At 48.6% G+C, this 24,729-nt stretch overlaps 1 protein-coding gene across 1 annotated transcript in view; it reads right to left on the reverse strand.

Moving 5' to 3' along the window:
* POLE (DNA polymerase epsilon, catalytic subunit) overlaps nt 1-24,729 on the reverse strand; it is a 239,812-nt gene that overhangs the window by 162,817 nt on the left and 52,266 nt on the right. Inside the window, exons 7-13 of the mRNA XM_075319950.1 lie at nt 19,959-20,100; nt 19,490-19,570; nt 19,293-19,400; nt 18,864-18,974; nt 16,612-16,697; nt 16,402-16,521; nt 15,025-15,157 (exon numbers count right to left, since the gene is read on the reverse strand). Of these exons, the coding sequence (XP_075176065.1) occupies nt 15,025-15,157; nt 16,402-16,521; nt 16,612-16,697; nt 18,864-18,974; nt 19,293-19,400; nt 19,490-19,570; nt 19,959-20,100 (781 nt within the window). The remainder of the gene's footprint in view (nt 1-15,024; nt 15,158-16,401; nt 16,522-16,611; nt 16,698-18,863; nt 18,975-19,292; nt 19,401-19,489; nt 19,571-19,958; nt 20,101-24,729) is intronic.

Raw genomic sequence — 24,729 nt, forward strand, 5'->3', positions numbered from 1 at the left:
GCACTCCGTGTGCGTTTGGGAAACCTAAACTGGTGTTTCTCCTGCTGCGCAGCCGACTCCTCTATAGGTGGAGTTGGGGGAGAAAGATCTAGCACCTGGTTGATGGACGCTATAAGGTCATTTACTATGGCGTCCCCTTCAGGTGTATCAAGATTGAGAGCCACGTCAGGGTCAGTGCCCTGAGCTGCGACCTCCGCTTCATCCTCCAGAGAGTCCTCAAGCTGAGACCCCGAACAGCGTGATGAAGTCGGGGAAGATTCCCAGCGAGCCCGCTTAGCCGGTCTGGGACTGCGGTCCGTGCCGGCTGTTGTCTCCTAGGAGAGTGATCACTGAGGGTATATAGCCAAAAGCAAAACAATGCGGCCGAACAGAGAAAATGTATACAAATATATATATATATATATATATATATATATATATATATATATATATATATATATATATATATATACACACTTCGGCACCCTAGGGGGACCAGCACCGGGTGACCGGTGTGGCTTACCGACCGCCCAAAGCGGTGTGTGTCCACCAGATTCCCTGCCTTGGGTCTCCCAGAGCTGCAGAGCTCGTTCCAGAAGTCCTCCACCGGCAGAATGTGTTTTAAAAATGGCTGCCGGAGCTCTCAGGGGAGGAGGGAGCCGTGGGCGGCGACTAATAAAGTGCGGGAATCTGGTGCCCCACAGTGATCAGTGAGGGGGGAGGAGGACACCTAAAGTATGCTCCAGCCCTCACTGTCGACTCAGGTCGACCGTCCCGCCCTTACCCCTGACTGGCAGGCCCGGGGGCGGGAGTTATGGTACTAGGCCGCATGAAGCCGGGGACTAAAGTTAATACCGCGGCCGGCAAACAGGCGCGGTCTGTGCAGTAGTCCCGGTCATCATAAAAATACAGCAGCCGCTGCAGCGTCTGTGACAAAAGCGCTCCATGCACCGTCCCCAAGGGGACACAGAGTACCTTTAGATGCAGGGCCCTGTCCCTGATGATACCAAGTCTCCTGTCCGTCAGATTCCCACAGGGGCTGCGGAGGGAGCCCGGTCCCAGTGAATGGATGACCGGTAAGGGTCCCACTTCTCCCAGAGCCTCTAAGGGATGGGGAAGGAAAACAGCATGTGGCTCCAGCCTTTGTACCCGCAATGGGTACCTCAACCTTAACAGCACCGCCGACTTAGTGGGGTGAGAAGGGAGCATGCCGGGGGCCCTGTGAGGGCCCTCTTTTCTTCCATCCGATACAATCATCAGCTGCTGCTGACTAAAATGGGAGCTCGAGTGAATGTGTGCCTCCTTCAACACAAAGCATAAAAACTGAGGAGCCCGTGAGGCACGGGAGGGTGTATAGGCAGAGGGGAGGGGTTACACTTTTTAAAGTGTAATACTTTGTGTGGCCTCCGGAGGCAGAAGCTATACACCCAATTGTCTGGGTCTCCCAATGGAGCGACAAAGAAAATTTATTTAACAAATATGCAAAGACACATAACATGAGCCAACAGACACAATAAAACCATTTAAAAAGCCATAAAAATAGGCTCAGAACAAAGCATCCTAAAATGTAGCCTTATAATAAAGTATTACAAAGGAACCCCCATACATTGTAGTCCTCAGTGTGGAAAGATATTGATACACATAGAACAAATGCTGAAAAAAAAAAAAACAATATAAGAAATAATGATGAATAGATATAATAGATATAAATATCATATCAGGCAACTATATTGCCACCAATGCAGCCAAACATGTCCAAACAGTATAAGAAAACCCATGTTATAAATAACAAGTTATTATATATACGGTACACATATATAATATATATACACAATATATATAATATTATACACACACACACACACACACACACACACACACACACACACACACACACACAGCCTTGCCAAAGTATTCGGCCCCCTTGAATTTTTCAACCTTTTCCCACATTTCAGGCTTCAAAACATAAAGATAAAAATTGTAATGTTATGGTGAAGAATCAACAAGTGGGACACAATTGTGAAGTTGAACGAAATCTATTTCTTACTTTAAACCTTTTTTAAAAATAAATAACTGAAAATTGGGGCGTGCAATATTATGCGGCCCCTTTACTTTCAGTGCAGCAACTCACTTCAGAGGTTCATTGAGGTTCTGTGAATGATCCAATATTATCCTAAATAACTGATGATGACAAATATAAACCCCCTGTGTGTAATCAAGTCTCCATATAAATGCACCTGCTCTGTGATAGTCTCAGTGTTCTGTTTAAAGTACAGAGAGCATCATGAAGACCAAGGAACAACAGGCAGGTCCATGATACTGTTGTGGAATAGTTTAAAGCCGGATTTGGTTACAAAAATATTTCCAAAACTTTAAACATTCCAATGAGCACTGTGCAAACAATCATATTGAAATGGAAGGAGTATCATACCACTGCGAATCTGCCAAGACCCGGCTGTCCCTCAAAAATGTAATCTCAAACAAGGAGAAGACTGATCAGAGATGCAGCCAAGAGGCCCATGATCACTCAGGATGAACTGCAGAGATCTACAGCGGAGGTGGGAGAGTCTGTCCATAGGATAACAATCAGTTGTACATTGCACAAATCTGGCCGTTATGGAAGAGTGGCAAGAAGAAAGCCATTTCTCAAAGATATCCATAAGAAGTGTTGTTTAAAGTTTGCCACAACTATACTGTCTAATATGTGCTTATCTAGCCTCATGATTAGTGTTGAGCAGACCCGGATCGGCAATATCCGGTTCCGCGCAGTTTGAGCGGCAGATCAGAGTCCGACCTGGAATTCCGTGTGCACGATTCGGATTCTCACTCTCACACACACTCACACTTTCTCACACTTTCTCACACTCTCGTCCCAGATTCCACTCCCATTGACATACATGGGGCTGGATTCCGGATCGGATCCGGACTTCTTTCTCAACCCGCCGGTGATCCGCCGGACCCGGATTATTGACAATCCGCTCAACTCTACTCACGATATATGATTTTCATGTTATTTCTCATAGTTTGCTACTTATGGCCTACATCTCCTGTATCTCGTTTTTTTTTTTATATACAATATTGTAAATTGTCTTTATATCCTCTGAACCTCTTAATAAAAACCGTTGAAACTAAAGTTTGCCACAAATCACCTAGGAGACACACCAAACATGTGGAATAAGGTGCTCTGGTCACAGGAGACCAAAATCGAACTTTTTGGGAACAATGCCAAACTATAGGTTTGGTGTAAAAGCAACATAGCTCATCACCCTGAACACCCCATCCCCACTGTCAAACATGGTGGTGGCAGCATCATGGTTTGGTCCTGCTTTTTTTCCAGCAGGGACAGGGAAGATGGTTAAAATTGATGGGAAGATGGATGGAGCCAAATACAGGACCATTCTTGAAGAAAACCTGTTGGAGTCTGCAAAAGACCTGAGACTGGGACGGAGATTTGTCTTCCAACAAGACAATGAACTCAAACAAACCAAAATCTACAATGGAATGGTTCACAAATAAACGTATCCAGGTGTAAGAATAACCAAGTCAAAGTCCAGACCTGAATCCAATCGAGAATCTGTGAAAAGAGCTGAAAACTGCTGTTCACAAACGCTCTTCATCAACCTCAGTCAGCTCGAGCTATTTGCAAAGGAAGAATTGGCAAGAATTTCAGTCTCTCGATATGCAAAACTGATAGAGACATACCCCAAGTGACTTGCAGCTGTAATCGCAGAAAAAGGTAGCGCTACAAAGTATTAACTTAAAGGGGCCGAATAATATTGCACACCCCACTTTTCAGTTATTTATTTTTTAAAAAAGTTTAAAATAAGCAATAAATTTCGTTCAACTTCACAATTGTGTCCCACTTGTTGTTGATTCTTCACCGTAACATTAACATTTTTATGTTTATGTTTGAAGCCTGAAATGTGGGAAAAGGTTGAAAAATTCAAGGGGGCCAAATACTTTCGCAAGGCACTGTATATTATATATACACACACTTGCAAAATAACATAATGAACAATAAGCTGTAAAATACTGCACCAAACAGGAGACTGATAGCACCCGCAATATCTATAGGCTTTTTCAAGGACAGGTTTTATTCTGCCCTTGAGAAAGCAACACTTAGTGGCGATACGCATGGGCCTGCATCCTCACCTTTTCCCAGCCCTACTTCACATGCCTATAGATATTCGCTTCATAGAAATCCGGAAATTAATACGATTCGCTGGCCTACACCTTTTGAACCCATTGGTATGCATGTTCATTACTCATGACTTGCCACTTTGGAAAATTTATCTATGGAACAACAGGCCTCAAATTACTAGGACCGCCAAAATTTAGTTTAAATTGGATGATTGGGGGGGGGGGGGACAGTAAAATGTTCTGCCCCATTCAGCAGAAAAAAAGCAAACAGTTCCCACTGAATTGAGTGATCTGCCACAGAATATGCATACAAGGGACTTCTGGTGCAGGAGTTATTAGTGCTTCTAATTCAAAGACCTCCTAACTCACATTACGGTATATGAAAGTACTCCCCAGCTTTAATCATAAACCGATTAGAGATTCAATGCAAATGGGATGAACAAATTGCATGAATTGCCAAAAGAATGCCGGCTACCATAGGATCACATCACCTTAGGCACGATCGTGTGGGCTTCTCCATAATGCCTTGCACTATCACATGGTATAGCGCAACCAATCAGGAGGGACCCTCAGCCTGAATAACGCCAGAGGCAGGGAATTCAGCATTCATTTTGGGGTGATTATAGGATAGTAAAGAGGAGATCAAAGCGCACAGTTCAGTAACAGAGATAGGGAGAGAAAGCCCTAAAGCTGGGTTCACACTAAACGACAGCGACAACGACGTCGCTGTTACGTCACCATTTTCGGTGACGTAACAGCGACCTTGTAAGTCGCTGTTATGATCGCTGCTTAGCTGTCAAACACAGCAGAAGCAGCGATCATAACGTCGCTGTGCTACATGTGCAGAGAGCAGGAAGCCGCGCTTAGCGCTGGCTCCTTGCTCTCCTGCAGCACACATCGGGTTAATTAACCCGATGTGTGCTGCAGCTACATGTCACAGTTCAGAGAGCAGGGAGCCGCGCGCACTGCTTAGCGCTGGCTCCTTGCTCTCCTTGCTACAGTATACATCGGGTTAATTACCCGATGCATACTGCAGCCACATGTCACAGTGCAGGAGCCGGCGCTGGCAGCAAGAGCGGCGGAGGCTGGTAACCAGCGTAAACATCGGGTAACCAGGGAAAGGTCTTCCCTTGGTTACCCGATGTTTACGCTGGTTACAGCTTACCGCAGCTGCCAGTGCCGGCTCCTGCTCGCTTCATTTCGTCGCTCTCTCGCTGTCACACACAGCGATGTGTGTGTCACAGCGGGAGAGTGACGACCAAAAAATGAAGCTGGACATTCAGCAACGACCGGCGACCTCACAGCAGGGGCCAGGTCGTTGCTGAATGTCACACACAGCGACAGCGACGGGACGTCGCTGCAACGTCACAGAAAATGGTGACGTAGCAGCGACGTCGTTGTCGTTGTCGCTGTGTGTGACACCAGCTTAAAGCATTGGCTAAATACTCCAGACACTGATAGAGAGTTGTTAGCAGTGCCAGACTCTGGGTGATTGATCAGAGAGATACAATGTAGCTAGCATTCTTCCTACTGCGTTTGAATTAGAATTACACATTTTATTTAAGGATTTATTTAAGGGGATGTCCATGGTTGTGTTAAAAGTGTGCAGTTACTGGCGGAAGATTTCTAACTCCTTACAGCATACGCAACGGTCTAGCAGGATTCTCTGGTTGTAGTGAGGGCCCTAGGTAGTTTAAAAGACATGGGCCCCACAATCTCCCAATGTATCATGTAACATGATTCCCTTAATAATCACATGATCTAACACAAAGGTGCTCATCTCCAGATGCAGAACTACAGACAGCGCAATTTTTTCCCCTTATGTACTGTACACTGCTATACACAACATAGCACAATACTTAATAGAGCAGGGTTTTACATTTTTCTGATGGGCCTCATGAGAGACCAAGATTGTTGTGGAGGGTCGAATAAATAGGATGAACCTAAGTATGCCAACACTCAATATATAAACCGTTTAAGTCCATACATAGTCCTCTATACACAATATGAGCCCCCAACACAGCCCTCTATATATATAGTATGAGCCCCCACACCAATCCCCTATATACAGCAGGAGCCCTCACATAGCCCCCAATATACAGTATGAACCCCCAAATAGCTTGCATAATAAAGCATTATGTTGGGAGCAATCTGGTCATAAGCCCCTCCGGAGCCTCGGGCCAGTCAGCTCAAATTGTCCTTATTACAATCCACTTTTGTAGCTAGTCTTTTATGTATTCATTTTTATAGCGGGGGAGAGTGATTCCCACTGCCAATTGACTTTTTTTCCACTCTCAAAAGTACACACCAGGGTCATGTTGCAGCTTCAGTGCGCAGATGTCCTATTCAGAAAGTCTGCCCCTGCTGGAGGGTCCCATAGGCCTTGTGCGCACTAGGCGTTTTTGCCGCGTTTTTTACCGCGTTTTTGTGCTGAAAACGCAGTGACATTGCTTCCCCAGCAATGTCTATGGGTTTTCATAAGTGCTGTCCGCACACAGTGTTTTTTTGTAGCTGCGTTTTTGTGGTGACCACAAAAATGCAGCATGTCAATTATTTCTGCGTTTTTCACTGCGTTTTTCACCCATTGAGTTCAATGAGATGTTCAACAACGCAATGAAAAACGCATATAGCCGCGTTTCTATGACTAAAAACGCAGCTATAAACGCAATGGGTGGGCAGTAAAGTGACGTGTACAGGAAGAGGATTCCTTCTGTTGGTAAACACAGAAGCATGAATCCTCCCGGTACCGTCACCGCTGCGTCCACCTGTGCATGTCAGCTCCGTGCGGCGCCATGTCTGGGCGGGAGGTGGAGGCAGCGGCGAAAACAAAAGTGAACAGTAGAAAAAAAAAATGTCATATATACTCACCTGTCTGCAGGGTCCCGGTGCCATGCCCGCTCCCAGCCCCTGTCTCGGTACCGCCGCTCTGGCTGTGTGCAGTCTCCCCGGGGCAGGACCTTGCTTGCAGGACCTGGCGGTGGATCACCTGATGCAGTCACCTGACGCATCAGCTGATCGTAGTCTCGCCGGCTTTTTCGCGCCCGGCCGGCTATCAGCTGATCATGCCATCAGGGGACTTCATCAGCTGATTACCGGCAGCTCCTGCAGCGATCGGACAGGATCAGACTCCTGTCCAATCGATCGCTGCAGGAGCTGCCGGTAATCAGGACAGCACATAAGTGAGTATTATTTTTTTTTTTTACTGATGCATCAGCTGATTGTATAATCGGCTTTTATACAATCAGCTGATGTGTGATGTGATTCACGTAGTTTAACCTGACACATCATCTGATCGCTTTGCCTTCCAGCAAACCGATCAGATGATATTGGATCCGGATTGGACGGCGCGGGACCCTGACCCAGGATTACTGCGGAGGGGGGTTCTTTATTTCAATAAAGATGGAGTCACTAATTGTGTTGTGTTTTTATTTCTAATAAAAATATTTTTCTGTGTGTTGTGTTTTTTTTTTTTTATCATTACTAGAAATCCATGGTGGCCATGTCTAATATTGGCGTGACACCATGAATTTCGGGCTTAGGGCTAGCTGATAATATACAGCTAGCCCTAACTCTATTATTACCCAGCTAGCCACCCGTCACCAGGGCAGCTGGAAGAGTTGGATACAGCGTCAGAAGATGGCGCTTCTATGAAAGCGCAATTTTCTGGGGTGGCTCCGGACTGCAATTCGCAGTGGGGGTGCCCAGAAAGCTTGGGCACCCTGCACTGTGGATTCCAATCCCCAGCTGCCTAGTTGTACCCGGCTGGACTCAAAAATTAGGCGAAGCTCACGTCATTTTTTTTTTTTTAATTATTTCATGAAATTCATGAAATAATTAAAAAAAAAGGGCTTCTCTATATTTTTGGTTCCCAGCCGGGTACAAATAGGCAGCTGGGGGTTTGGGGCAGCCCGTACCTGCCTGCTGTACCAGGCTAGCATACAAAAATATGGCGAAGCCCATGTCATTTTTTTTTTCTTTTTGGGCAAAAAACTGCATACAGTCCTGGATGGAGGATGCTGAGCCTTGTAGTTCTGCAGCTGCTGTCTGCTCTCCTGCATACACTAGTGAATGGAAGATGCTGAGCCTTGTAGTTCTGCAGCTGCTGTCTGCTCTCCTGCATACACTAGTGAATGGAGGATGCTGAGCCTTGTAGTTCTGCAGCTGCTGTCTGCTCTCCTGCATACACTAGTGAATGGAGGATGCTGAGCCTTGTAGTTCTCCAGCTGCTGTCTGCTCTCCTGCATACACTAGTTCTGCAGCTGTCTGCTCTCCTGCATACAATGAACATTTTGAAGAAGGAAATGACATCAGACCTTTTTTTTTTTTCATCAACAATCTTTAATGGCATTGTGCACTGATTAAAAACGCAGCAAAAAACGCACCAAATCGCGACAAAAACACATGTGTTTTTGTCGCGTTTTTTAGCCGCGGGTGCGTTTTTTGAGACAAAAACGCACATAAAAACGCAGCGTGAAAAAAACGCCTAGTGCGCACATACCCATAGTCATGTTTTTGGGAATTCACTTTCCTTTTAAAATCTGGAGCTTTCACTTAACTTAGACAAGAAGGGAATTTTGTTTACTTACCGTAAATTCCTTTTCTTCTAGCTCCTATTGGGAGACCCAGACAATTGGGTGTATAGCTTCTGCCTCCGGAGGCCACACAAAGTATTACACTTTAAAAAGTGTAACCCCTCCCCTCTGCCTATACACCCTCCCGTGCATCACGGGCTCCTCAGTTTTGGTGCAAAAGCAGGAAGGAGGAAACTTATAAATTGGTCTAAGGCAAATTCAATCCGAAGGATGTTCGGAGAACTGAACCATGAACCAAAAGAACAATTCAACATGAACAACATGTGTACACAAAAGAACAACAGCCCGAAGGGAACAGGGGCGGGTGCTGGGTCTCCCAATAGGAGCTAGAAGAAAAGGAATTTACGGTAAGTAAACAAAATTCCCTTCTTCTTTGTCGCTCCATTGGGAGACCCAGACAATTGGGACGTCCAAAAGCAGTCCCTGGGTGGGTAAAAGAATACCTTGATAAAAAGAGCCGAAAAACGGCCCCCTCTTACAGGTGGGCAACCGCCGCCTGAAGGACTCGCCTACCTAGGCTGGCATCTGCGAAGCATAGGCATGCACCTGATAGTGTTTCGTGAAAGTGTGCAGACTCGACCAGGTAGCCGCCTGACACACCTGCTGAGCCGTAGCCTGGTGCCGCAATGCCCAGGATGCACCCACGGCTCTGGTAGAATGGGCTTTTAGCCCTGAAGGAATCGGAAGCCCAGAAGAACGGTAGGCTTCAAGAATCGGTTCCTTGATCCACCGAGCCAAGGTTGACTTGGAAGCCTGCGACCCCTTTCGCTGGCCCGCGACAAGGACAAAGAGCGCATCAGAACGGCGCAGGGGCGCCGTGCGAGAAATGTAGAGCCGGAGTGCTCTCACTAGATCTAACAAGTGCAAATCCTTTTCACATTGGTGAACTGGATGAGGGCAAAATGAAGGTAAGGAGATATCCTGATTGAGATGAAAAGGGGATACCACCTTAGGGAGAAATTCCGGGACCGGACGCAGAACCACCTTATCCTGGTGAAAAACCAGGAAGGGGGCTTTGCATGACAGCGCTGCCAACTCCGACACTCTTCTGAGTGATGTAACCGCCACTAGAAATGCCACCTTCTGCGAAAGACGTGATAGAGAGACATCCCGCAGTGGTTCGAAAGGTGGTTTCTGAAGAGCCTTTAGCACTCTGTTAAGATCCCAGGGTTCCAGCGGACGCTTGTAAGGTGGGACTATGTGTCAAACTCCCTGCAGGAACGTGCGGACCTGCGGAAGCCTGGCTAGACGCTTTTGAAAAAACACGGAAAGCGCCGATACTTGTCCCTTGAGAGAACCGAGAGACAAACCCTTGTCCATTCCTGATTGAAGGAAGGAAAGAAACGTGGGCAAGGTAAACGGCCAGGGGGTAAAACCATGATCAGAGCACCAGGATAAGAAGATCCTCCAAGTCCTGTGATAGATCTTGGCGGACGTTGGTTTCCTGGCCTGTCTCATAGTGGCAATGACATCTTGAGATAACCCTGAGGACGCTAGGAGCCAGGACTCAATGGCCACACAGTCAGGTTGAGGGCCGCAGAATTCAGATGGAAAAATGGCCCTTGAGACAGCAAGTCTGGGCGGTCTGGGAGTGCCCACGGTTGACCCACCGTGAGGTGCCACAGATCCGGGTACCACGACCTCCTCGGCCAGTCTGGAGCGACGAGGATGGCGCGGCGGCAGTCGGACCTGATCTTGCGTAACACTCTGGGCAGCAGTGCCAGAGGAGGAAATACATAAGGCAGTCGAAACTGCGACCAATCGTGAACTAATGCGTCCGCCGCCAGAGCTCTGTGATCTTGAGACCGTGCCATGAATGCTGGGACTTTGTTGTTGTGCCGAGACGCCATGAGGTCGACGTCCGGCGTTCCCCAGCGGCAACAGATCTCTTGAAACACGTCCGGGTGAAGAGACCATTCCCCTGCGTCCATGCCCTGGCGACTGAGAAAGTCTGCTTCCCAGTTTTCTACGCCCGGGATGTGAACTGCGGAGATGGTGGAGGCTGTGGCCTCCGCCCACAGCAGAATCCGCCGAACTTCTTGGAAGGCTTAACTACTGCGTGTGCCGCCCTGGTGGTTGATGTACGCGACCGCCGTGGCGTTGTCCGACTGTATGCGGATCTGCCTGCCCTCCAGCCACCGATGGAACGCCTTTAGGGCTAGATACACTGCCCTTATCTCCAGAACATTGATCTGAAGGGAGGACTCTGTCAGAGTCCAGGTTCCCTGAGCCCTGTGGTGGAGAAAAACCGCTCCCCACCCTGACAGACTCGCGTCCGTCGTGACCACAGCCCAGGATGGGGGCAGGAAGGATTTTCCCCTTGACAAAGAAGTGGGAATAAGCCACCACTGAAGAGAGGTTTTGGCTGCCAGTGAAAGAGAGACGTTCCTGTCTAGGGACGTCGACCTCCTGTCCCATTTGCGGAGAATGTCCCATTGAAGTGGACGCAGATGAAACTGCGCAAAAGGAACTGCCTCCATAGCTGCCACCATCTTCCCTAGGAAGTGCATGAGGCGCCGCAAGGGGTGTGACTGGGCCCGAAGAAGAGTGCACCCCTGTCTGCAGCGAACGCTGTTTGTCCAGCGGAAGCTTGACTATCGCTAAGAGAGTATGAAACTCCATCCCGAGGTAAGTCAGTGATTGGGTCGGTGTCAATTTTGACTTTGGGAAATTGATGATCCACCCGAACCTCTGGAGAGTCTCCAGAGCAATGGTCAGGCTGTGTTGGCATGCCGCCCGGGAGGGAGCCTTGACTAGGAGATCGTCTAAGTAAGGGATCACCGAGTGGCCCTGAGAGTGTAGGACCGCCACCACGGATGCCATGACCTTGGTGAAGACCCGTGGGGCTGTCGCCAGGCCGAAAGGCAGTGCCACAAACTGAAGGTGTTCGTCCCCGATGGCGAAACGCAGGAAGCGTTGATGCTCTGGTGCAATCGGCACATGGAGATAAGCATCCCTGATGTCGATTGACGCTAGGAAGTCTCCTTGTGACATCGAAGCGATGACCGAGCGGAGAGATTCCATGCGAAACCGTCTGGTTCTCATGTGTCTGTTGAGCAGTTTGAGGTCCAGAACAGGACGGAATGAACCGTCCTTTTTTGGCACCACGAACAAGTTGGAGTAAAAACCGCGACCACGTTCTTGAAGGGGAACGGAGATCACAACTCCCTCTGTCTTCAGAGAGTTCACCGCCTGAAAAAGTGCATCGGCTCGCTCGGGGGGCGGAGATGTTCTGAAGAAACGAGTCGGAGGACGAGAGCTGAGCTCTATCCTGTAACCGTGAGACAGAATGTCTCTCACCCATCGGTCTTGGACATGTGGCCACCAGGCGTCGCAAAAGCGGGAGAGCCTGCCACCGACCGAGGATGCGGTTTGGGGAGGCCGAAAGTCATGAGGAGGCCGCCTTGGAGACGGTGCCTCCGGCGGTCTTTGGAGGACGTGACTTGGACCGCCATGCATAAGAGTTCCTCTGGCCCTTCTGAGGCCTGTTGGACGTGGAGGATTGGGACTTAGGTGAGGGCCGAAAGGACCGAAACCTCGACTGAATCTTTCGTTGCTGCGGTCTGTTTGGTTTGGACTGGGGTAAGGACGAGTCCTTTCCCTTGGATTGCTTAATAAATTTCATCCAATTGCTCGCCAAACAAACGGTCGCCAGAAAATGGCAAACCGGTTAGGAACTTCTTGGAAGCAGAGTCTGCCTTCCATTCGCGTAGCCACATGGCCCTGCGGACTGCCACCGAATTGGCGAACGCTACCGCTGTACGGCTCGCAGAGTCCAGGACGGCATTCATGGCGTAAGATGAAAAAACCGACGCCTGAGAAGTCAAAGACGCAACTTGCGGAGCAGAGGTACGTGTGACCGCATTAATCTCAGATAGACAAGCTGAGATAGCCTGGAGTGCCCACACTGCTGCAAAGGCTGGGGCAAAAGATGCGCCTATGGCTTCATAGATGGATTTCATCAGGAGTTCTATCTGCCTGTCAGTGGCATCCTTGAGCGATGAACCATCTGCCACTGATACTACGGATCTAGCCGCCAGTCTAGAGACTGGAGGATCCACCTTGGGACATTGAGCCCAACCCTTAACTACGTCAGCGGGAAAAGGGTAGCGTGTGTCATTAAGACGCTTAGAAAAGCGCTTGTCCGGAAATGCTCTGTGCTTCTGGACAGCATCTCTGAAGTTAGAGTGATCGAAAAACGCACTCCGTGTACGTTTAGGAAACCTAAACTGGTGTTTCTCCTGCTGCGAAGCAGACTCCTCTATAGGTGGAGTTGGGGGAGAAAGATCTAGCACCTGGTTGATGGACGCTATAAGGTCATTTACTATGGCGTCCCCTTCCGGTGTATCAAGATTGAGAGCAACGTCAGGGTCAGAGCCCTGAGCTGCGACCTCCGCTTCATCCTCCAGAGAGTCCTCAAGCTGAGACCCCGAACAGCGTGATGAAGTCGGGGAAGGTTCCCAGCGAGCCCGCTTAGCCGGTCTGGGACTGCGGTCCGTGTCGGAGTCCTCCCCGTGAGACTCAGGTGTCACCCCAGGAGCACGCTGCTGCGCAGACCGAGAGGGGCCTGGGGGCGATGAACTCACAGTGCCCGAGGCCTGTGTAAGGACCGATCTGGACTGCAAAGCTTCTAGTATCTTAGCAGACCATCTGTCCATAGACTGAGCCATGGATTGTGACAGCGACTCAGAGAGTTTCTCAGCCAAAGCTGCAAACTCTGTCCCTGCCACCTGGACAGTGGAGGCCGGGGGTTCTACCTGAGCCGAGGGCCCCACCAGTGCCCGAGGCTCCGGCTGAGCGAGTGCAACAGGGGCCGAGCATTGCTCACAGTGCGGGTAGGTGGAACCTGCAGGTAACATAGCCGCACAGGAGGTACAGGTTGCAAAATAACCCTGTGTCTTGGCACCCTTGCTCTTTGCGGACGACATGCTGTTGTCTCCTCGGAGAGTGATCACTGAGGGTATATAGCCAAAAGCAAAACAATGCGGCCGAACAGAGAAAATGTATACAGATATATATAAATATATACACTTCGGCACCCTAGGGGGACCAGCACCGGTGACCGGTGTGGCTTACCGATCGCCCAAAGCGGTTGTGTGTCCACCAGATTCCCTGCCTTGGGCCTCCCAGAGCTGCAGAGCTCTTCCTGAAATCCTCCACCGGCAGAATGATTGTAAAAATGGCTGCCGGAGCTCTCAGGGGAGGAGGGGGCCGTGGGCGGCGACTAATAAAGTGCGGGAATCTGGTGCCCCACAGTGATCAGTGAGGGGGGAGGAGGACACCTAAAGTATGCTCCAGCCCTCACTGTCGACGTCAGGTCGACCGTCCCGCCCTTATCCCTGACTGGCAGGCCCGGGGGCGGGAGTTATGGTACTAGGCCGCAGAAGCCGGGGACTAAATTTAATACCGCGGCCGACAAACAGGCACGGTCGGCGCGGTAGTCCCGGCCGTCATAAAAATACCGCAGCCGCTGCAGTGTCTGTGACACGAGCGCTCCATACACCGTCCCCAAGGGGACACAGAGTACCTTTTGGATGCAGGGCCTGTCCCTGATGATATTAAGTCTCCTGTCCGGCAGATTCCCACAGGGGCTGCAGAGGGAGCCCGGTCCCAGTGCCTGGATGACCGGTTAGGATCCCACTTCTCCCAGAGCCTCTAAGGGATGGGGAAGGAAAACGGCATGTGGCTCCAGCCTCTGTACCCGCAATGGGTACCTCAACCTTAACAGCACCGCCGACTTAGTGGGGTGAGAAGGGAGCATGCCGGGGGCCCTGGGGCCCTCTTTTCTTCCATCCGATATAATCAGCAGCTGCTGCTGACTAAAATGTGGAGCTTGAGTGAATGTGTGCCTCCTTCAACACAAAGCACAAAACTGAGGAGCCCGTGATGCACGGGAGGGTGTATAGGCAGAGGGGAGGGGTTACACTTTTTAAAGTGTAATACTTTGTGTGGCCTCCGGAGGCAGAAGCTATACACCCAATTGTCTGGGTCTCCCAATGGAGCGACAAAGAAATTAATGTTGCAATTTTCTTTTACTATACCTATATACATAATAAATAATAGATATCTCCAATTCTGTGCAACCAGATATTACCATGGTTATTTTGAAAACTCTACTGTGATTCCAATTTGTACCTCTCCAAACATACATACAATGAATGGACTGGCTATCATGCCATTCTCCTGATCTATTTTACAGACGGTATTGTAGGTGCTCAATTTAGTTCCTTTTTTTAAATATATTGGTTCTCTGTTTTGTTATTGCTTAGTAAAAAAACAAAAACTTTGATTTTTTTATCAGTACAGATCTTACCTGTGGTTCTTCTGTGGCCATTCGACACATCTCCTCTGGGTCCAGCTCTACTGGGTCATAACCCAATTTAGCCTTGGCAGCTGCCTTTAGGTTATGGCTTCCAACAGGAAGGTAACTATCTCTCTTTACCCATCTACAACAGAAAAAATATAAATCTTCACTGATCAAACAGACAATAAAAGTTATATTAAAACAATGATAGGAGTACCTTCCTGTCAAGCACGCGATTTAACAGTCGGAAATACTTTGGGGTTATCCTAGAGTTATTATTTTTGTGTATTGGGCCAAGAACTAATAGGCTGGTAGTTGCTAACTACCTGTCTGATCTGCAAAAGGATCGATTTCTGCCAGCAACTCCCCAGCTTCATTTCACTTCTTATCAACAAAGCAGCACCTTCTCTTCTGCTCTGTCGACGGGGTGTCACTGCAGATGCCATGCTGATTGACAGCCGGCTCCCTGCAGTTAGGTAGCTGGGAGCCAGCCATCTATCAGCATGACAGCGGTAGAGAGGTCTTGTCAGCAAAGCAGAAAAGAGAAGACGCCGCTCTGTCGGCGAGACTTAAGAGGAAATGGGAGACGCTGGCAGGATCAGTTCGTAACCAATCCGAGTTGACAGATTGTTGCTGGGCAAAACAGGCATGAAGTTAGCCTACCTGCCTGTTCATTCTTATTCCCAGATGCAAAAACAATAAAAGACCAGGATAATATCTTTAAGAGATATTAAGACAACTTTAATAATATTAATAACATAATAATTGTTGATTTAAAATGATTATTTAAATACAGATTCCCCCTGATGAAGCAAGTCATTTGAATTGTGAAACATACGTTGGGGTTCTCTCTGTAGGGGACTTTACCTCATCACCCTGGCCTGCCTGCACTCTCTAGCACTTTCAGTCATATGGGTACAGTAATTGCAGGAGCAGTCTTATTCTATCCTATTTGATGGCAATGATTTGTGCAATAGATTAGTAGGGATATGGTACACTATTTCCTGTACCTATGTAATTAACCTTATGACTGCTGTATGTTTTTGAATCGTCTGCGTTAGGGATAAATGCATACCCTGTGGTAAAAAAAACTAATTTGAATCTTTGTTAACCCAGGTTTTATGTAAGATTTGACATCCTCATTGTTATTTGCAGGCTTGGCTTGCCTCTCCTTTTATATTTACCCCTCTATTATTCCATTTGTATTTAAATACTTGAAATCAATAAATTATGTAATAAATAAATACAAAAAAACTTTACTCGTGTTTCTCCTGTTCTATGCTGAGTAGCTCATTAGTCAAGACTGATCCTTAGTTTTGGATCTTCTTGGCTTCATGTTAATCTATTGTATATGGATTTAATGTTTCTAACTTTAATAATATGTACCTGAGACAATCCATATGGATACAGGAGGGAGACTTGTACTCCCCTTGATTGTCTTTTTGAAAGCCAATCTCTAGTAACATGCTCATCCCGTGAATTGTGGCTCGAGTTTCCACAAAAGGCCTAAAACAGATCACAAAAAAAAAAATATATCAAAATCAGTCTCCATACAACATTCACTGCAAAAATAAAATAAAAATGCCAACGATTTACCAATCAAAGAAGTCTCCATTGTATGTCACAATTATATTTGGCTTCGTTTCCTGAAGGTGCTCAAACCAACGCTGAATTAGATGTGCCTGAAAACAAAAAAAACCTTAAAAGCCTTTTAACTTTGATATGTACCAAATGTCACTATTTGTTTTGCATCAAAAGGATATGTGCATGCACACGCTACAGCATACGCGCGCAGCACACGCTACAGCATACGCGCGCATGCACACTACAGTACAGGTGCATACACAAGTTTTCTAGAACCATTTCAAGAAAGTCTCCCACTTTAAGAAGCTTTTCATTTCCTTAAGTGCTTTTGCAGAGGTGAATAGGAAGAGTCTTTCAAGCTTTTAGCGATTTTTCACAGCATCACTCCAGAAGACTCAGGAAGCTCTCCGTGCATGTAACTTAGGTTTTCACACAGTTATGTAATATAGTTTTTGACAGTGTAGTTTCAAGAAAAAAAACAAAAAACAAAAAAACTGTGAGTATGCTGTAAAAGTGTGTGCTATTGAGGCTTGAAGTGTTAACTAAGCATCAGCCTGGCCTATTTCATTATGAAGCATTGAAGGCAACATCTCAGGCCCCAAGATGTTTAGTCGGGCCCCTATGACCTTATAAACCCTTATTAGTGTGACGCCCCAGGGGCTGAGGGGTACTTGGTCCCGGGCGTGTGGTGCGCATAGGGAACAGTCATGGTCGCGGCCCGGTGCCGTAGCACTTGGGGTGCCGTCCCTCAGAAAAAGGGGTGAAAAATAAAAGTAAAAGGGAAGATAAAAAAAATAAAAGTTCTCGCCTACGCCAGGTTATTGGGGTCGCCACTGCAGGGTCCTTCTGGGGCTGATGGAGTGGTGCAGCTTAGGTGTTTGAGCCCTCCGCAAGCAGGGACAGGCCCCAGCAGTGAATGATGGGGATTGTAGTGGGAAATAAACTGTCTGAGTGCACGGGGCGATAATGAAACAGTCCACACATATATTGCAGTTTCAACTTGCCTTGCTTTTACTTTTGGTACTTGGACCCGCTGGTGACTGTTTCGCGTGTTCCCGCTTCCCTTGTTCACCGTGTGAGCTGTGACCTGCGTTGGCTGTCCTCCGTGCACACTTGTGTGGATGGACTCCCGTGGCCTAGAGCTTCTTGGGAGTACCTTCTCTTCAGTCTTCGTCCTACTGCAGGCAGCCTAGACTATTTAAGGGGTTCAGTCCCCGGTCCCTTCTTCGCTGCTAATGCTTCAGACTCTTTGGGTTGGCAATGGACCCTGGAGATCTTCTCGCCGGGCAGAGTTAACAGTTGACCATAAAGTGTCCCGCTGTTCTATGGTCTGCACCCCGCCTTGTGCTGACTCCTGTGAGCCTTGGTTCCAGACTTCCACAGGCGTCCCGCGGTTCCTGGAGTCTTACACTTCCACAGGTAGCCCACGGTGCCTGGAGTCCTGGTTCCGTACTCCACAGACCCTCACTCCTTTTACAGCACTCCAGTTTTGCTTCAGATCTTTTCTGTACTCTTCGCTCTTTTCTCCTCACACTTTCCTCTACACCTCCACTTTCTGACTTCTTCCTTCACCGACTACTTCTCCCAACTGACCACAGGCCCCTCCCCCTCGCTGGGTCTCTCCCTACAGAATGGGTGGCTACTGTCCAATCAGTGCCCTTCCCTTTTACCTGTTCCAAGGCAGTCTCCCAGTTTCCTGTTGGGGTTGTGTATGTGGCCTGAGGGTGCTGGTGTACTGGCCGGCATGGATATTCCGGGGTTTGGGTTTCCACTGGTTACATTTGTGGCACCTGGTACCGCAATGGTGCTACATTAGGCTCAACAGTAAATCAGTCATGTATAATTCAATTGTACATATTTCTGCAAAATCAACTTACATGCCACTGCTTGCCATATGCAATTATTCCAGTCTGATTTAGCAAGGGGTTTCCTCACAGGGACTAGTCTTGGCTCAATAGTTGTAGTCAAGCACTCTGGGCATGGCTGATATTCCCAAGACTGCCCATGTCTTGATTTTTTTCACTTTCTGTGACAGAGCAGGAGACATGGGTAGTACAGGGAATGTCAATCATGCCCAGGATGTGGGACTATATCTACCGTGCCTGGACAACTCTAAGTAATCGCATCACCAGATTTGTGTGGGTTAATATCCCTCCTTTACAGCACCCAGTAGTCCCAGCTGATCACACCAAAGAATATTTCCAACATGCAAACAGTCCTTTGCATATTTAATATAGAATATACATCGAGAAGACCATACTCACCTCATCTGGCTCATTGAAAATACAAAAAGGACCCTCATATTCTGGTTTTGGGGTGAATTCAAAATCTTCAATGTCTTCAGAAACAATCTCCCGATTTGTGATTAGATAGCCCTAAAATAAGGGAAGAGTTATTGTATATGTACAAAGGCTATGCAAAATAGCTATTTACATCTCGTAAAGTAATAGCATATTGATAGGATATGCCATCACTCATTACTGGTGAGATTCCAACCTCTGCAACCCAGTAATAAGGAAGCATGGCTAGTAGTGCCGATTCAGTGCCAAGCTTCATTTCTCCTGCCCTATATAGCATCTACTGGAATATACCCCAGTGAGTATACAACTGAAATAATAACTCTAGAAATCAAGAATTTGACAACAATGGCAACATAGAAAAATAATTAGAATTTAGTATAAACTTAGACTGACCTGTCCATCAATCATGTAAGAGATCATCATAATCTGGTCACTCTCAGCATCTGGAAACTTCAGTGGAAGCTTTGTGGTTTCAATGTCAAAAGCTAAAACCACTGGATCCTAATAAGACATAATCGAATATAAATAAAAAATGTGAACTATTCAACAGAGAATATAAAAGAACAATATTAACAATCAGTAACGCTTACCGGCCTTTCCACAAGGTCATCACGTCTTACAATTTCTGGGGGTGCACTGCTTCCGCGATATCTAATATTATACCAGTGAGCCTGATGAAATAGAAGGTAATTGAGTGTTCATAGGAGAACATGCCCAAGATGTACATTAGAAAAAGAAAATTCATTCTAAAAGTAGCAATGCTCATCGTATAAGTGCCAACCGGGCTACTAAATGGCTATCAGAATCCACATTATAAGTGCAGTCTATCACAAATTAAAAAATTGCTTCTTAATGCAAATGACTGCTTCATTTAGGGAGCTGGATACAACAGGTAATCACAGTGTGCAGAACGCTAATGACTGCAAACTATAAGACACCTCTATCATAAAGAAGACCTGCAGAAGAATGAGCCACGTATGGATGAGCCGGTGAGAATGCTACTGGGACTCGGCTCATATTTTTCTTTAAAAACCTTTAATCAAAAAAAGATTGACATACCACATGTATTTTAAGATCGATGGAAAGCCGCACATGGTAGGGAACATCATATTCTCTCATGTCAATTATGTTCTCCATCTGATCAGATATTTTCTTAGATGGACCTTCCTCCTCAGGGGCAAAGTTATTACCAGTTAAAGCACTGCAAAAATGCAATATCGTAAGTGATATATACAGTAGGGAGGCGAAACAAAAATATACAGATATTAAAATGTCTTCATACACAACAAGTGCCATGTTGCACAGCAGATTTACAAAAAATCTTAATTTATTAACACACACTAATATATATATATTACATACATATATATATATATTATATATTATATATACACGCACATATACACATACCCACACACATACATATACACATACATACATACACAGTATATATATTTAAAAAAACAGAAGGCAGCACTCCATTTTTCTTCAGGTTTGTCTTTCTTTAATGGCCCAGAACACAGTCTGTTGGAGAAAGATAGATTTTTGTGTACTCACCGTAAAATCTCTTTCTCTGAGTCTTCATTGGGGGACACAGGACCATGGGTTATGCTGCTGTCACTAGGAGGCTGACACTAAGTAGACATAAAAAGTTAGCTCCTCCCCAGCAGTATAACCCCTGAGCCGGAGGCGGACTCAATCAGTTTAGTGCACAAGCAGTAGGAGGAGAACCAAACAATCTTAGATAAGACAAGGAAAAAACTATAAACCAATTAGACGTGCGAACAATGGCCTGGGAATAAGGCCACTGAGGCAACAGACATGTAAAATGTAACCCAAAAAACACAAGTAGGGTGGGTGCTGTGTCCCCCAATGAAGACTCAGAGAAAGAGATTTTACGGTGAGTACACAAAAATCTATCTTTCTCCATCGTTTCATTGGGGGACACAGGACCATGGGACGTCCAAAAGCAGTCCGTGGGTGGGAAGAGAACCATCACCGTAGATCGGTAGGAAACCGCTTCCTCCTGTCGGGCTTGACCCAGACCTACAGATACCTACCCTGTTACAGGCGTGCTACTGCCGCCCACAAGGATAACGGCAAGACTGGCCTCTGCCAAAGCTTGGGTGTGAACCTTCTAGGAACTAGTAAGGTCTGCCGACTAGACCATGTGGTGGCCCGGCAGACATCGGACCATCGACGTCTGAAGTCCAATCATCCAGGAGACTCCCCCTGGACGGTAGAAAAAAACGGCGGAGGTCCGTCTTCCATGCGATAGACTTCACCTATGGCGGCAAGGATCCATGTGGGAATCTTAGCCCTGGGCGCCGGCATGCGCCTCCTGGAACCGGGTGAAAGGATGAACTGTCCTGAAAAGATGAACCGACTGTCGGTGAAAACCGAAAAGTGCGGTCCAGAAGGCACAACTACTGAGAGCTCACACCAGCTCAGGAACGAATTAGGCCCTTTTCAGGATGAAAAGGTACTAGGACCGAACCCGAAAACCCAATCTCCTTATCTGGAAGGAAGGCGGGCTGCCTTGTACCGAAAGGAGGGTAGTGGCCGGAGCACCCCCCTTTGCCCTGCTGGAGGACCCGGAACAAAAGGGGGGAACAAAGGCAACAAGAGAGAGCTGTCCGCCCTGATGCCCCTTGAAAAAAAAGGAGACGGCCACGACGAGCCCACCTATCCAAAACAGGTGGGAGTAAGAAGCACTCGGAAAGGTTCAAACCGAGAGCCGTGAAGTGAACCCATCGCTAGATTAAGGTCCCACGTTCCTAGTGGACGGTGATGCCGCCGAGCCAGATGGACGCTTCTCTGTGTGAAACTCTTGATCGTGGAACGAGAAGTGATACGTCTCTGAAACCGGAATGACCGCGTTGACACCTGGCCCCTAGAGGGACGCGCTAGAAGCCGCATCCCGCCCTGACTGCCAACCTGGCAGTAGTGCAGGAAGGAAGAGAGAGAGAGCGAAAAGAAGAAGTGCTCCTTACACCCCGGAGGAACTCCACCCGTGTGGTAATACATCTTCGAGGGAACCGGCTTCCCGGTCTACACATTGTCTGTATCCTTCTTGCCAATCGACCTGTGCGAGCTAGAACCCGGGATCCGCTATTAAGGCCGACAAACTTAGGGCTTCTAAGTCCTGGTGGAAGAGAGGGCCACGACACGAAAGAACTGGACGGTCTGGAAGCGCCACATGGCATCTGCGAGTGGATTGAGTGAGTTCTGTGAGCTATGCTCGCCTGGGCCCTTCCATCGGCACCTTCTGCCTTGGTCCATCTTCAGAACGCTCGAGATCATGGGAAGCCGTGGGAAGAAGTCCGAGAGAATGAACTGGCCTCACGGCCGGCCGAGGGCGTCGTCACCTAGCGCAGAGAAGGGGGCACCCTAGACGCGCCGTTGACTAGAAAGCTGGATCAGGGGCCAATAGGACCACTACTGGACGTCTTCTTTCGTCGTAGATCTGGCTGGAGACCTCCCTGTTGAGGAGCCAATTGCCTAGGCGAGGCCCTTCCTGCTGAGAACAAAACGGCCGCCTAAACGTCCACGGTAGGGATGTGTACTGCCGAGATTAGAGCGCGACAAGATCCGGCCGGAGCAAGAACTTCTTGACCTGTTCCTTTGTCATGACACTTCCTGCGCCTCCCTGGTGGATGATGCACGCCACCGCTGTGGCATGGTTCGACTGGAACCTGACCGGGCAACCTCGCCCCAGTGAAGAAAAAACGTGACCGGTCTAACCGGATGGATCTGAATACTGGAATGCTGAAGGGGGGACCACACTCAAGGGGTGTCCCTCGGGACCGAGCTGTGGAAAGGTGGGCACGCCCACCCTAGCATAGGAGACTGGTAACGGCTGATGCTATTCTCCAGAGGAGACGGAGAGGGGATCTTCCCAGGGAACGGTTACGAAGACTGGTCCACTAGGAAGGGAATGGCGGGTCCCCGGGACAAACGGAAGCTATTTATCTCCGTTCTTCTGTGGGGACCTCTGGAAGGGCAAGGATGTAAACTGGTAAGTGTACCGCCGCTATCACCTCCACCAACCACTGCGGACTCGCCTACCGAACCCGACCTGGTGCGGGAAAGAGAACTACTCCTGCGTGAAGAGTAACTTCCCTTGGGCGGTCTCGAATAACATGCCTAAAGGGATGATCTACCGGGCCGGTGTCTGAAAGGACTCCAACCGGTAGATCAACTACCCTAGTAGCGAAAAGGTGACGATGACGGGTCTAAACCCCGAGACGAGGATCCTTGACGGAAGAAGTCTGGACCCCCAGGTCGTTTATGGGCGGAGTGACCGTAACGGCCCTGCAGAGTAGGATGTGCAGGAACAGACGCCCAGACCCCCGTAAGCGCTCTTAAAACTGGAATTGGCCGCTGCAATGCAAGGCGGAGGGACTGTCTAAGAGCTAGAGGCGCCCTGACTGTTGCGGGTCGAACGGACTGGACAGAGCGTGAGGCGACGATCCTGAGCGTCTGGGCCGATGCTGGGAAGAGAAGTGCTCTTTCCTCATGTAGCCTAGGGGAAGATGTACGCTTCCCTCACGTAGCCTAAGGGATCCAGTGGACTAACCTATTTCCGAAGGGACGGTCACCTAAAGGCGGAAGGAAAGTCAGCGACTCCTTAGATGTCCTCTCCGCGTTCCAGCTCCTGAGTCAGAGGCCTCGACGGGAGTCACACTGGTGCTACAGGCTCAGGCCGTGCAGCTGGTAAAACGCCAAGGCTATGATGAGAAGGTACTTACCGCAGAAGTCCACCAGTTCTGAATCGGCAGAGATGGAATGTAGTCCGCTGCGTAGGGTGTCCGTGTAGTCCCTGAGAGACGTCACGTTAGGGATGATCAGCTAAGAGGAAACCAGGCGGGTGGATGACAGGGGGGCATGCCCCTTCTCCCCGGAGCCCCTTAGAGAATGGATAAAGACAATAACAAAATTTACCGCTGGTAACGTCCTGTCTGGATGGTGTCTGTGAAGGAGCAGTAACTCTGCGAACTATTGGATGACCACTGCAAACATCATGGGTCCGCTAGGAAAGTCTTAAAGGAGACCTGTGTGCTCAGAGAGAAGAAGAGAACTATCCGTGCTCTTATGGTCTGACTCACCGTTTCCTCCCAGCTAATCGCCATGCGTCGAACCTCGGCGCCTGCTCGGAATCCAGCAGATGGTGGTACGTCTGGGTCATCACCAGAGAGGTCGGAAGGCTCCTGGACGAGCGGGAATTTTTGACCTGGGAATGAAGGAAAAACCAGGGGGAGGCGCCGAAGGCGAGACCTGGCGGGTCCGCTTCGAGCAGTGGATGAGGTCCCTGATACGGGACTCACCTCCCCCGGTGCGTGCCGGAGAGAAAAGGACTGTCCGTACCTTTAAGGCTTGACTCACCATCCTTACCAGGCTATTAGTCCTGCGCCAAACATCCGGGTCCTCCTGCTCGAAGTCCAGCAGAGGTGGAACGCCTGGGCCATCCCCCAGAGGTCGAAAGGCTACCAGAGGAGAGGCAGTCTGGACCTGGGGATTAAGGTGAAAACTGGGGGCGCAGACGACGAGACCTGGCGGGCCCGCCTTGGGCAGAGGAAAAAGGTCCCTGGTACGGGACTCATCTCCCCGGTTGCGCCAGTCTTGCGGATGGTACGACAGAGCGTCGGCCGGGGACGCAGCGCATGCGCACCCACCCGAGGGACGTAGGCGAGGGGATGTAGGGCCTGAGACAGGGCGCTAACCCGCCGGCAGGGGCGGGATACAGGAGCGTGGAGTGCCAGGGGGCTGCGGTAGCTGTAAACACTAAAGTAACATCATTTGGGTAATCCACAACAGAGGGAACAGCCCA

Source organism: Anomaloglossus baeobatrachus, chromosome 1 (genome assembly GCF_048569485.1).
Source record: "Anomaloglossus baeobatrachus isolate aAnoBae1 chromosome 1, aAnoBae1.hap1, whole genome shotgun sequence".
NCBI classification, from domain to species: domain Eukaryota; kingdom Metazoa; phylum Chordata; class Amphibia; order Anura; family Aromobatidae; genus Anomaloglossus; species Anomaloglossus baeobatrachus.